The sequence below is a fragment of the Ochotona curzoniae genome, unplaced genomic scaffold (genome assembly GCF_017591425.1).
Source record: "Ochotona curzoniae isolate NIBS_2020 unplaced genomic scaffold, NIBS_Ocur_1.0 scaffold_1037, whole genome shotgun sequence".
In the NCBI taxonomy this organism is placed as follows: Eukaryota; Metazoa; Chordata; class Mammalia; order Lagomorpha; family Ochotonidae; genus Ochotona; species Ochotona curzoniae.
The window spans coordinates 29,495,220-29,510,064 of record NW_024467083.1 but is presented as its reverse complement, the minus strand read 5'-3'; the positions used below and the strand labels follow the sequence as shown (position 1 = coordinate 29,510,064).

At 46.5% G+C, this 14,845-nt stretch overlaps 1 protein-coding gene across 11 annotated transcripts in view; it reads right to left on the bottom strand.

Moving 5' to 3' along the window:
* Window positions 1–4,341: 4,341 nt before the first annotated feature.
* Window positions 4,342–14,845, bottom strand: part of RPRD2 (regulation of nuclear pre-mRNA domain containing 2) — a 73,797-nt gene continuing 63,293 nt past the window's right edge. For 3 of the 11 annotated variants that reach the window (XM_040999089.1, XM_040999087.1, XM_040999088.1), the window contains 2 exons: window positions 14,611–14,811; window positions 4,342–10,230 (listed from right to left, as the gene is read on the bottom strand). In XM_040999089.1, coding sequence (XP_040855023.1) covers window positions 7,460–10,230; window positions 14,611–14,811 — 2,972 coding nt within the window. In that variant the 3' untranslated portion in view covers window positions 4,342–7,459. The remainder of the gene's footprint in view (window positions 10,231–14,610; window positions 14,812–14,845) is intronic. The other 8 variants (XM_040999093.1, XM_040999092.1, XM_040999097.1 and 5 more) reach the window with 5 other exon arrangements.

The window sequence follows — 14,845 nt, the reverse complement described above, 5'->3', positions numbered from 1 at the left end:
AAAGAAGCTACAGACAGTTCTCGTAGTCTTTTCGTAGTCATGGTGCCTAAGAGGGACCTTGGAGGTCCCTTGATCTTATGGGTGATGAATCTCATGTCCCAGGGAAATGATGAAAGGATGCTGGCTCTGGAACTCCGGGTCTCGTCCTCACCTGCCACACACCATGATCGACCACTCCCTCATCCCAGAAAGGACTGCCTAGTTTTTAGCTCTCTTCTAGCTTAATCGCACACAGTAAAAACAGAAACAGCCAAATTTGTCAACTAGCAAAGGAGGATTTTTTTTTTTTGGAGGGGGAGGGGGTAGGCTCTCCTTCAGGCTCTCAGTAATTCCCTTTAGTCCCCTCACCTGGGGGTGGGGATGCTTAAGAGTTGTTTTTCAAGTTTCGGTGGTGATGAGATCAAGAGTTGTGGAGGCAGAGCTGTCAGAGGAAACCTTAATCTAGGTTTCCAGCAAGGCTGAAGGTGCTGTCTGATCTGAGTCACGGGCACCGCTCTGCATTCTGGCTCCAGCGTCTGGCAATATTAACACCCTGAAATACAGAAAGAGACAAGGCTGTGGAAGAGGAAGATTACATGGGTGCGTGTAGCAATGAGAAGGCAGTAATTTTTTTGCCCAATAGCATTTGAAAAGGTGGTGACAGAACTCATGGCTTTGCACCCAAAGTGACAGGGATGTGCTTTACAGCAGGCGCCAAGGTAGCAGGTCAATTCAGTAAATGCTGAATTGTGTACGAATCACTGAACTGATTGAGCCTCCAAAAGATAGCTTCTTTAATGATTTTGCCTTGTCCTCTTTCGTTGGCATAGCACCCAGATGGTGGAATAAACAAGCTATCCCGAGACATCAGGTCCCTACACTCATCTCTCAGACATGGACTGTTTTGTACGTGCACTCCACTGAGCAGGGATGTCTGAGAGATGCCATTCACCAATGTCACCTGGAGCCTGTGTTACAGCTGGGGGAGGAAGGAATGTCAAGAGTGACTCCATCCCACCACTTGTAGCTAGCTAGCGAGCAGGCAAGGACAGACTAGCTAGGGCATATTTGGTAATTAACTGGTTCTTCTAATAGTGACCTGCCTATGCTTCTGCCTGAGGGAATTATTTTAGCCCGTTAATCTGCCTGGGAAACATCCTTAAAATCTTGCTGCTCTTCCTCACCCTTCTACATCTGCCAGAATACCAGTGTACCCCTACTATGTGTCAAGAGCCACGCCTTCACTGTCATTCCCAGATTCCTGTAAAGCAGTAGCTATTCCTGGACTGTCGACACAAACCCTAGAGAAGGCAAAGCCTGACCTGTTGGTATTACGTGGAGCTGGCCCAGGCACAAGGTACACTCCCCAGCGCTGCTCCCGCATCTTTTCCAGGGTGGTCAAGTGCTGCCTCCAGGAGAAAACCAAAAGGAGGTTTCTTGCAACTTCTACCAGCCTGAAGTTAGAGCAGCAGCACCAGGAAGGAAATGCTCTGCTGTCCACAGAGGCAGACGTAAACAGGAATCCTCAGTAAAGCATATTCTAGACCCTTGGTCAAATTTCAGGAAAGCCTAAACTTTACTCCACTTTCATTACAGAAGTCAAAAGCCTTGACTGAGAAGGTATTTTTAAAATAGCTTTAAATTATGTGTAATACTCCCCAATGAAAGGTCAAGTACATATCCCACTTGTCAATAGGATCAGCAACATACCTTGAAGCCTACCTTACTTCTTAGAAGTAGGATTTTCTATTTGTCTGTACCAACAGTAGGAGATACTTCAGGTAATAAGGAATTGAATAAGATAAACTTTAAGGATTTTGTAGCTAAGTGGTTAAAAAGGCATAGTAGCTACTCCTGAAAGAATTGTTTTATCTTAGCAATACAAGTGGGAGACCTAGGATGGAACTGAGCGTTTAACTTGCGTCACCGTGGTAAAAAAAAATCCAGCCAAACCAGCTGAGGGCTGGGGGCACAGGGGACTGTAAGAAGCCTTGGCCTGAGAACAAAGCCTGGGCTCACAAAAAAATCCACAGCGAGCTGCCTTTCCCAAGATGTCTTCTGAGCCTGCAGAAAAGCAAGACACTCCAACCCCTATTTTCAATCATGACTGTGTCAAGACCAGTGAGGAAATAAGAAAATCTCTTCAATACAGGAGCCAGTGCAAGGATTTTATCAATTTAGGTTGAATGCTAAGGTAAAAAAAAGAGCCAAGTACTCTCAAAACCAAAGGTGGTTACAACTATAGAAGGAAGTAGGCGGGTAAGGCTGACTTCTCGATAACCAAGATTTCAAATTAATCCTTTCAAGACATCTGCTGACTTCGGCTAGCCTAAATGTTGTGGGGTGGGTATAAAAGGCTCCTAAGCAGGGGAAGGCAGGGAGGGCAAGCAGATTGAAGCAGATCCTGTGCCTCCTTTTTTTTTTTCCTGTCTGGTCCAACCAAAACACCCCAATAGATAAGCGTTTCAGGCTTTGTTGCTTTTCCATAATGTGGCAAAGGACAGTAATAATCCTCAGAAATAAAAAGATACAACAGGCATAATGAAGTAAGTAAATTCACCGGAACATCTAGCTTGCTATGAACCCAAACAGGTCCAGGGTGGACCAGTTCAGCCAACACCCTCTTGAGTCAAACACAAAACTGTGGCCTCTCTTCATGCTTGTAGCTGCAGGACTCATCAGCCCTTCCATCCACATGGCTCAACTCTTGACCCTCGCCTAGGTGAGAACAAAGAACTCAAAACTGAGTAGGTGGACCCATAAGGTAACTGCAATGACCACTTCCTAAGATGGTATCAGCCTTCCTAACCCTTGTCCTCCAACTTGTAAAGAGGTTTCTCCTTCACGTCCCCCAGAGCCCGGGTATTGTTTGGCACTGTGTTTGCTCCTCTCCAAGTGTCTGTGCTTGACTCCCACTCAAGAGAAGGGGATAGCAGCATGTTAAGAGCTGTAATGGTGTCCCACTCCAAGCCTTGCCTGCGCGGCCATGGCCTTGATGAGTTACTACTCAGCAATTGTCAACAGCAACTGACCAGACTTGTCCAGTTACTCATAAACAAGTATGAGAAACGCCCTAATACCCCAAAACTCACGCTGATGGTGTTTGTGTTACTATGTCTACAGACATGAGGGGCCAACTCATCCCTGCTGTACACAATTGGCTCGGATAAAAGCAGCCAGCTGTGGAGTTATGCCTTCTCAGTATCATGCCCAGGGAGGGCCGCTGGAGGTGCCACAGAGTTATTGCCTCCTTGAATGTGGACAGGAGTCAGGCAGGCCAAGACCAAGAGGGCAACCAGGCTGGTGGTACTCCCAACCCACTGGCTGGGGGCCTGGGCTCCTATTTCTGAAGTATCTAATGACACACAGATTTAGCCTTTTGCAATTAAGGTTGCTATTCACAGCCTCTTCCCTGCCAGTAACCCAGGCCTGGTGCAGATAAGTCACTAGCGTGCTGCACCCCTTAGAGCCAACATTCCACTTACTAAACCTCATTGGGTTCTGACAAAGCATGGGATGGGAGACAAGGACTAAGTGTGGTTTCTGCATGACCGATTGCCAACCTATGCTAAGAAGGGTAGGCGCGGGAACAAGCAGGCCAGTAGGATTCCCTACCACACCTTCTCTCCAATTCTATGCTTTTTAAAATAAATGTTTCCTGGCTCACAATTGTGAAACTTTTTGAAGACACACACAAATGACTATCTATGCAGTACATCCCATTTCATCACCAACCACTCCCTGAATATTTTGATCTCACCCCACCCTGCATCTCTTTCCAAAATTGAATTACAAAGGCTCAAACAGAAACCCACAAGTCCATGAAGATCTCAGAAGCTTAGGTTGCCTTCAGCGACATTAAGTGCTGAAGTCAAAGGGCACAGGTGGACAAAGTCAACATGAGAGGGGAAAGTCAACCACACGACAAAGACAACCATACTTTATTTAAACCGGAAAACAACATATTGGGGATGAGATGAAAGAAGAGGAATGGCTGGAAGCAAGTAAAGTGCAAGTGGTCACGAAGGAGGGACGAGACAAAGGGCCTGTGTCCTGAGTGTGCCCCACATGTGTGCTGGGACACTCAGCATGCCCCCTCTTCCCACATACCCTTCAGACCGAAGGGGGACACCCTCTTCAGAGATGCAGCCGGGGTCTTCCTTCTGCAGGCGGAACGTAGCGGCCGTCACCTTGACAGTCGCACTGGGTCTTCGCTGGAGCAAACTCGGCTTCTTTGAGCCTGGTCCTGTTCCAGAGAGCAGCAGGGTCAGCTTCTGGACAGGTTCCCTCCTCTGTGCACTCACCGGCACAGCCGGGGGCCCTTGGTCAAAGCCCATCTCAAAGAAAAATGTCAAACCTTTACAACTCGGTTATTTTATTAAATGATGTTAATACACATTTCAAAAAGATTTGTTGTTGCCTCTCAAGCATGGCCTTGTCTTGCTTTTCACACTGAACACGTGAGAATATCAATCCAACAGAGCTGATTTAAATCTTAACAGGCACCCCCCTCATTAAAAAAAAAGAAAGAAAGAAATGGGAGGGGGGAGAGAAGCAGTAATTTACAGCAGCTTCAAAACAATGTATCAGCTTCACTTAACTCTGCAGGAAATGGTAACTTGAGGATAGTGAATGTCTTGCAATGAAGAAGTGTAGCATATTCACATTATCAAGACAGGTTTTCTGTACCATATATATCACACACTGTATTCCTGGTACCAGAAAGGACAAAGGTCCTACTTCTCACCTCACCCTCCCTGGGCTCAGACCAAATACTACTGACCCCGGAAGCTTGCGAAGGGAAGAGGGAGGCAGGCGGAAGCGCTCATCTCAGGCACCAGAAGGAGCTCTCAGAAAACCCCCAGGGCCCTTGGTCCTGCCCTGCCTCACTCAGCTGCCATGGTCCTGGCACCGTCGGGCACTGAGGCCCTCCGTGTTCTGCTTTCACATGAATCATGCCTTGCCAACACACACTATGCTATGCTTTCTTTAAAAAATAGCTTGTTTATTATTATTTTTTTTAACTCGGTTTGAAGTACAAAAGCATGGTCACGGGAGTTTTAAATCACAGACACAGAAAGAATAAAACCCCTTTCATATTATGAATACCAGAACTGTCTTTTTTTTGTTTCACTATAGCACATATATACATTGTTGTCTTGAATGCTGTGGAGAGATCTCCTTAAAATGGACAGCTTCACACAGACCCTCACTTCCACCCTGAAACACACTGAACACCTCAGAAAATAAAACCGACCCCCTAGGTCCACCTTTTGCCAAGTGTCCAACAGTCCTCCTTCCACATGCTAGCCATCATGTTGTGAGGGTAATCACCCTGCCCCCACATTCAGGAAGCCTCCTCCTTCACAGCCCCACGTGTTCTGATAAAACCAAGCAGTCAGAGAGCCTTTCTGAGTAAACACTATTTTTAGCTTAAACAGCAGCAGCAGAAATTCACATTCTTTTATCCAGGATGAAAAACAACACACTTCATTTTTGCAAAAATCATAACAAGAAAATTCTATTTCAATTCTGAAAGCCAAATGGAATCTCCAGCCCACCCCCACTCTCACCTTGTGTTTTTTTTCCCCCTAAACAAATGTCTCAGGATTCAACAGGACTATACTTCCTTTGCTCTGCTACACTATGTCCCCTGACCCCCACACAAGGTCATGGTACCAAGCACTTCTGCAGGGAGTTACGGGGCAGAGGCTTAAGAGCACCAAAGAAACACCATACACATGCACTGGGAGACCTGCAGTGTCCTAACCTTGGAACACGCAGTGAGCCCCAAGAGGCACCACGGACAAATCACACAACAGCTCGCAAGCTGTGCTGCACACCTGTTTTAAGCTGCTGTCTGTAAAAGGCAAGTTTGTAGAATCACCTGGCAATTACACTGTCCATCCTCTCCCAACTTTCATATTCTGAGGGATGAACACTGTGCCACTCTTACCCCTCTTCCAGTTAGCTCCACATTAACTTGGGAGGCAGATATGTGAAAACTCCTGTTGTTCCATCAGAAACCTACTGCTTTCCTCCCTTCAGCTGCAGATGCTCTGTGTGAACCATGAAGTAAAACACCAGTACCCACACAGGGGAGTAGAGCAGTGCTGGCTTTTTAACCTCCCTAGAAACAAGCAATGCAAGCACAGTGACTGCATTCTTCCCCAAAACTAGCTGGAGAAACACAAGCCTTGCAGGGAGAAGGCAAGTGTATATCCACTGGTGCAAATGACCAAGGGCAGAGAACTGCTTTCCAGGATGGGGCTGCAGCACCAGCAGAACGGCCTCCAGCTGCCCAACAGCCTCCAGGCCACATCTGATGGGGACAATCTCCTGGGAAACCCCAGCAAGAGGGGTGAACACAGGACCCAGGCAAGGGAAAACTGGAGGCACAGACCAATGCCTTCTTGTCCCTGTTAACTTTGGCGGAACACCTCTAATGATGAACATATCAGGGAGGCAGAATGGTAAAAAAAAAACTATGTCAACTTCTTACATGAAAATCTGTAGGGATGGCTCACAGTCGCACCTTTCAATCAACTGTCAACTGCAGTGACTTCCCATTTTGCTAAAGTAGGAGTGAAAATGCAGGAAGCTAGAGGGTGGGACAGCCCATGTCCAACTACCTCAGAATGTTTTCTATTCTCTCCTTTACAAAGGACAGGCAAGTCACATTACATGCTGTGATTAATGGTTCTTTCCATAACTTGATACGCTGTGGTCATTCCTTGTTTTAACCTTGAAAATGATACCTGGCCTCTCTCTTTTCAAGACTAAGAGAAAAACTTCTATTAGGACAAACAAAGCTGTGTATCAGTACTTTAAAAGTAAGTAGCTGATTCAACAGGAAAAATTAAGATTTTCAGAAGGGTAAATAATTTAACATGCCTTCAAAAACAAAAGAAGAAATGAACTTGACAGGCTTCAGGTCTCCCCTCTTCCTTACTTGCAACTTCTTGGCTGTCAGCAAGGCTTGGACCACCCAGGGCACAGAGCCAAGCTGGCCACAACAGTTACTGAGTGGGACAGAGAGAAGGGGCCAGGAATCCTTCGTAGGCTGCTTGGTGAGTCAAGCCCAAAATAATATCCCAACATTGCACGTGTTGTCATCTGTTCTGATGGAAGTTTTATTTCAAATGTAATAAACTCTTCAGTAGACGGGGTCAAAGAAAGGTCATTTGCCTCCCCACTCCCCAAGTCCCCAGCCAAATAAAGTGGCTTTGTGTTGTGATTTTTTTCCCCTTCTAAATACAAACAACTTGGGGAAGGAAGATATGTGTAGTGGGAAGGAGGACCGGATGGTATAGTGAAATGTAAGCATATATAACTTGTTAATTTAGAAGGGAGGCCCTTTGCCATAATAAAAAAATTAAAACAAAACAAATCAAGGGAGGAAAAACAAAACCAACATTAAACCAAATTCCTACACCCAATGCTCTCTAGACTGTTCAAAATGCCTTTCCCTTGGTTTCCATCAGTACCTGGGAGGGAAGAATGGGCGTTTTGGTGCAAAGAACGGAGGGCCCCTAGCAAAAGGTGGCCGGGGTCTTTTTAAACTGTGGAACGGGTCTCTGCTGAGAAAAGGTTCCCTAGGCCGAAAGTCCGGCCGGGGACTCCGTAAAATCATGCCACTCCGGCCGATGGTGTCTCTGTGTGAGGGACCCAGGGGGGGGCCACTGCTGCCGCTGCTGCTCCCCCCACCTCCTCCTCCATGGGCGGGGCCCAGGTGCTCCAGAGAGTGGGAGGGTAGGCTCAGGCTCTCGCGCACACGACTAAGGCCAGGGCCATTCAGGTCCCGCTGGGTGGGGCCCCCATGGTCCCTGGGTCCTGGGAGTACTCCGAAATGCTCAGCCAGAGCCCCTTGAAGGAGGGCACTATGGTCCTTGGGAAACACTGCCACAGCCCCTGCCACTCCGTGTTCTGCTAGCGGTGGGGCTGGAAAGGGCACAACCCCAGAGTGGTCGACGGGGGGTGGGGGAGGGGGTGGAGAAGAAAAGGGGACACCACTCCCCCCACTGCTAAGTTCCCCAGAAGGAGGAGGAGGGGGCGGGGCAGGAAAAGGAACTCCACTGTGCTCTCCAGGAGGAGGGGGCGGGGCAGCGTGGCCAAGGGCTGCCTCCTTGGCGAAGGGGTTCGAAAGATCCACAGAGGGTAGATGAGTGGGTGCATCTCGAGAGAAGATACCGCCATGATCCTTAGGAGGGGCGGATGGGGCAGATGTTGGCCCCACTGGATCTCTCTGGAAGGGCGTCCCGTGATCCAAGGGGGACGGGGGCAGATGATGCTCAAATGTTGAGTTGAAACTGTTGGAACGAAAGCTGCCGACACTCTCCTGAAATTGAGGTGCCCGTTCCTTGTATGGTACTGCTTTAAAGCCAGCAAGGCCGCCGCTGCCCCCACCCCCGAGGGATGCCAGCTCAGAGGCACTTGAGGGGCCATTGTCAAAAGCGCTGCCTGATGTGCTCAGATCAAACCAACCCACCCTTGAAGCCTCGCGCCCATGTCCTCGGTTTCCTTTCCCAGGAACGCGGATGGACTCTACAGTCTGGATTGGCTCCCCTGACATCCGCCTATTGGAAGCATTGTGGTACCCTAGGGTCTCTATAGGGGCCCCCTTTTCTTCCGTGCTATCAGGCAAGTCTAGGCAGGAGGAGGAGACGCGAGTCTCGATGCGGTAGTGCTCCTCTTGCTGCTGGGGGTCAGTGGCGCTCAAGCTGGGCTGTGCAAGGTTGGAGAGAGCAACACTATCGCTCGGAGTGCCCTTGCTGGGGGTCTGGCCAAAAGGCTTCTCATCTGAGGGCTTGCGCGAGGCATTTTTAAGCATATTCTTAAACTCAATCGTTGACGTGGTAGAAATGGTGGAGGCCAGAACTTTCTCCATGGCTGAGGTGGGGGCGTGGCCTGTGGGAGCAGCAAGGGTGCTCTGTGGAGAGAAAAGGGAGTGATGTGGGACTGCGTGTGGAGAGTCTGGGTACTGCTTCTGTGGCAAACTGAGATGCCCTGCGGTGGACTGAGACAAACTATTGTGGTTGGAGTCAGGGGTGAAAAATGGCTCGCTCTTACTCGGTGACGGTGACCGATCAGACCCGGGTTCATTCCCCCTTATGTTGAAGGCACCGAATAGCCCAGGGGAAGATGACAGTCGGTCACAGTTCTCACTGGAGTCCAGCAGGGCCCTTACAGCTGGAGGGAAGGTGGACTTCACTCCAAAATCTTGGGCCCTGTGGCTGTAGCTGGACAGGATTGGCTGGTACTCGGTGGCATCAGGAAGCTTGCTGGACTTGAGGATAGACTTGGCTGGCTTCTTCTCTAGGTTCATCATGGCAGAGGGGGGAGGCCCCGAATACTCAAAATCGCGGTAATCTTCATCTTCTTGGAAAGAAGTATCTGGATAGAACTTCTCTTGTGAAGAGTCCATGAGGGACGTTGGTCTCTCCATTCCATCAGAAGTCTGCTTATAGGGAGACTCACTGCCCAGGCCAAAGGGTCGGTATGTAGATACAGAATTGGCGAGCTCCCGGGGGTAGCTTTCATCTCTCCCAGCGGGTGGTGACCTGGTACTGCTGGGTGTTGAGGAGCCCGGGCTAATGATCTTAGAAAGCAGGGACATGGTGTCCACACTGCTGGATGTGGGCTTGTCCATCATCTCATCCTGGGTGGGCGTCCCACTCCGTTCATCCCGCACAGGGGTCCCATCGATGTTGTCGATCGATGTACTAGTAGGGCCACGCTGGAAGTCCGAGGGATGGCTCTCTGATGCAGCACTGGACCCCAAACTGCTCAGGATTGGGATGTTTAAGTTTAAGCCACTGAAACCAGGGTTACCTTTTAAGAAGTTGTGGATCTTCATTTCCAGGCTTGGGGAGGTGGATTCTGACTCCAGCTTGGGCTTGGAGACCTCTGAGGATTGGCACATGGCAACTTCAGTAGGTGGGGCGGCAGCGCTGGTACTGTGGGTACCTGTGAACCCCAGGGAGCTGGACGGTAATTTGAAAGTGGGGCTTGGGAGCCCCGGGCTTTGCCCAATTGAGGCCTTGCTGGCTGAAGTGGAGGAAACTTCAGAGGTGGATGAATTAGGAGAATAGCTGAAGCTTTTGGAGATAAACGGCTGAGTACTGGAGGGCAGATTTCTTCCCTTTACGGTTGAGACTGTGGTGCTGGCAGGGGAGGCTGAAGTGCTCTGGGCCATGGCTTCACTGGCTGGAGTTGGGTTCCCAGTAACACTCTGCAGCAGAGATGACAACCCTGGAGAAACAAAGATTAGTGGGGTTAAAGAGAACAATTGCCTGCCACATGGTAAAAACAACACAGGCTAACGGGATGTCCTCATTCATTCTGGTGGGAACCAGAGATTAAAATATCAGCCCAAAGGGAATACAGACCAAACAATCAAGGGCTAAATGTCACAGAAAACACTGGCTGTTTATCAATATAAAGAGAACAAGTTACTGGAATGCATCCAGTGTGGGCCACCAGGCAACCTGACAGAGCACAATAAAAGGCAACAGGAAGGAGGAGATTTCGATGTCAGAATCATTTATAGATTCAACAGGCAAAGCAGGAAAAGAAAGGCAGCAAAATTATTCTCAAAACAATGCTCCCAGCCAGTTTTTCTTAATGCTTGATTTAGGGAAATGTTTCCCTAAATGCAAGTAAGTATTCTGCCTTGCCTTTCCATCTCTACAATTCCTTCTATTCAGCTGTACACTGTTATTCTGAAAAGGCAGCGTGTGCAATCTTCAACAGGGAATAATATTTTACACACAACACACACACACACACACCCCCTTCATCCACTGGTTCCTCCCCAAATGGCCACAACAGCCATCCAGGCTGAAGCTAGGACCCAGTCATTCCATCTTGAGCTTCCATTTTGGAGGCAGAGGCCCCAATACTTGAGCCATCTTCCACTGTCTTGCCAGGACATTGGCAGGAAGCTGGACTGGAAGTGGAACAGCTGGGACTCTACCCAACACTGATATAGGATGCCCTCATTGCAAGTGGCAGCTTAACCCACTGTATCACAACACCAGCCCCATCACACAATTCTCATTTTACAGCTTGGAAAATGTAAGGATTACGAATTAGTCCAACTGACAGTAATGGGATTCAACCTTTTCACTGGTAGGCAGTCTTTTCAGACGCACTGAGGAAAAAAAAATTGTGGAGGCAAGAACTGAATTTCACTAAAATGCTCCTGTAGAAACTGTCTCAGAAGGATAGTTTACAAAGAGAAAACAGAACGCTCTATGAATTCAATCATCTTCTGGAAATATACCCATTTGTGGTCATCAACGAAAACCTTAAATATACACTTGCAGAGTGTTACTTAAATTTGTAGCTTTTAGTCATTGCAAAAACTCATACTATTCCACAATAATGACACAGTGAAGGAAAATAGCATATAGTTCAAGTAATGTGTCTTTACATTCTCAATTTTAACTATAATTGTTTAAAGATTTAACATTCAAAGAATTTCAAAGTCATTCTATCCTTGTAATATTTTAAAACCATCTAATCCTAAATAATCTCACATTCTTTTCCCTGTTACCCAATATCTCAGTTTCTAATTTCCCAACAATGGAAATACTAATTATTATTCTAAAATTTTAAAAAATCTACCTTGTAAAGTTCCCTGAAATTTCTTTTCTTCTAATAAGTTTGAGGTCACTGAAACAGCAAATTCCTCAAGCATCTAATGTGCCATAAACCTATCATTTGATCCCCCTCAATATTATAAGATATACCCTCCAAAAGATCATCTTGCTAAAGCAGATATAATTTGTTGGTAGGTAAAATTACCTTTCACCACTATACAGTACTTTTCTTCAATATCAACAAGTCCTTCTCTATGCTGTGAATGATACAATCAGAAAAATTCCCAATAACAGCACTCTGAGGAAGCATCTATTTAAGTTGCTGGACACATTCCTTTTAAGTGAAAGAGAATTCCACTTTCCATGAGGAAATTAACCTCCCTGTTGTATGTCTACACACATTGTTTTCTGGGGTTCACACTTCTCATTTTGCTGGAACACCTAATTTTGTTTAAATTTTGCACAATGATATAGTCCACATGAACCTGTTGCAGCAATGTGATGAAAAGTTTCTCTTTAAGATACAGCACTGTATATAAGAACTTATACAGGAACATCTAAAAATTGAGTTGGAGAATTTTTTTCTTCAAGATTTATTTGATAGGCGGGGTGATGGAGAGATCTTTTATTCATGTGGTCAGTCTCCAAATGTCCACAGGGGCCAGGGCTGGGCCAGGTAGAAGCCAGGAGACAGAAACTACATCTGGGTCTCCTACAGGGGTGGCAGGGGCCCATCTTCTACTGTTTTCCCATGCACATTATCAGAAAGCTGGACTGGAAATAGAACAAATATGACTTGAAACATTGCTCTGGTATGGGATGCCAGTGCCATATGCAGTAGCCTGCCTAACTGTGCCACAATGGTAGCTTCAAGTTTGAGATTTCTACTATAACTGTAAGTTGGTGACAGGAAGGGATTAAAAGGGAGAGATTATAAACAATTTCAATCTCTCAGATGAATTGTCCCTTTAGTCATTACATTTATCATGACAGCATTATCATCAGTTAAGACAAAATTTTTTTAATCTGAAAGGCAAAGAGAGAAGAGCAAGAGAATATTTCTTGTCTGTTGGTTTACTCCCTGAGTGCCCTCAACAGCTGAAGCTGGGCCAGGTCAAAGCCATAAGCCTGGAACTTGAAGTCTCTCACATGGGTATTATCTGCCACTTCCTCAAGTACGTGTTAGCATGGCACTGGAGTCAGAAGCGGAGCTGGGATTTGAACCCAGGCACTCAAAAATGGAATGCTGATGTCCTCAGTGGCATCTTCACTGTATCAAACATCTGGGACCATCTTTTTTTCTTTTTTAAAAGATTTTATATGAAAGGTGGGGTGACAGAGAGTGAAAGCAACCTTGCATTTGCTGATTCACTCCACAAGTGGCCATAATGGCTGGGGATGATGACAGGAGCCAACTGAAACTGGAGCTCGAACTCTGTCCACTTTTCCCATGTTGGGGGCAGGAGGCCAAGTACTTGGGCCATCTTCTGCTGCTTTCTCAGGCCATTAGCAGGGAGTTGGATTGGAAGTAGAGCAGCTGAGATTTGAACTGGTGCTTCAACATGAGATGCCAGTGTCATGAGCAGCAGCTTACACACTGTGCCACAATGCTCCCACCAGCGCCCATTTTTTATTGTTACTGACAACAGATAGAGCAATATGGACTTATTTACTTTACTATTAGTAGATAGTTTTCCATATACATATTGTAAAACTTATTAATTGGAAAGGAAAAGCATAGCAAGTGAGATTGATTGATTCGATTTGCTGGTTCACTGCTTAAATGCCCACTACAGCCAGGTTTGGGCCAGGCAGAACCCTGAAACTTCACCTAGATCTCTGGCATGGCTGGCAAGAACCCATGTATGTGAGCCACTGCCTGTAGCCTGCCAGGTACATTTTTTGGTAGTAAGTTGGATTGGAAGTAGATGTGGGATTCAGTCTCAGAAACTCCAATAATGGAACACAGGTGTCCCCAGTCACACCTTAATCTGCTTCACAATGTCCATCCCAAAACTTCTGTTTTAAGACAGAGTTTGCTATGTTTGTTTAAACAGGACAGTTTAGGCAGACAGAAAATTAAAAACTGTCTGTACTGCTCTATTTGCACAGAGCAGGGCTTCTTAGCCCCAGCACTAACAACATGGGGGAATGTGTCTTTCTTTGTTGTTGTTACAGGATATGTAGCCACATACTCCTGGCCTCCACCCACCAGATACAGGAGACCACACTTCAGCTGTGACAATCAAAAGCAAGTATCTTCAGTCACTGCCAATGTCTTGAGACCAGACTACTATTACAGAGCAAATCATTACAGGGAAGCTGCTCTTTTGGCATTGTAACTCATTGTGAAATTATACTGAGGAGCTTCAAAAACACTGTGGTGTTATCTCTAGGATACCAGCAGAGACCAGCTGATCTTCATAAAAAACAAAAGGAAGCAATCGCAGGCACAAAACAAAATCTAAGTGGGTGAACAGAGAGGTTCAAATGTGATTAAGATTACAGATGACATATTGAAAACAAAAAATGTGTAGCATGAAATAGAAGCCTCAACAACAACAACAAAAGCAGGACACAGAAAACAAGTGTTAAGAATTTTTTTCTTTCCTTTTTGGCAACAGATTAATCTTTCTTTCTGTGTTTAGATTCAGTTAACATTAAAGCACAGAAAACATATCAATCTGTTCTAAAAGCCTGGACCAATGCAGCCCCAGTGGATGAGCGTCCCTGTGGAGGTGAAACACTGGATTCAGTCTGGGCTCTTTATCAAGCAGGAAGATGTGCAACTTTAAGCAGGTCACTGAGCTTTAGTTTTCTTACCTGAAAAGGAAGAGATTAAACTAGATAATATTTAAAGTCTCTTTCAGCTTCGACATAATTCTATTCATTGCCAGCTCACAGATGATAAACAGAGATGATTAACTGCATCATGCATTGCACAGCTTTGAATTTCTCAGAAACGGAATCCAGGATTAAACCAGAAACATTCACATTATTCAGGTCCCTCTGGCACACGTCAGTTTACCTTGCAGTGTAGGGGCTGACTGTGTCTGGGTTTTGGAAAGAGCAGACAGTATGCTCTCTGGGGTGATCTCCACCTTGGAGAGGATGTTTGCCAGAGGGTTGTGAGGTGTTGTTGTGGCGGGAGCAGGTGTTTTCAGACCACTGGTGAGGTTGCTGGGACTGGTAGGAGTTGCTGGAGAAGGTCTTGATGCAGGACTGACCCCTGGTGGCAAAAAGATGAACTCAAGAAAATGCAA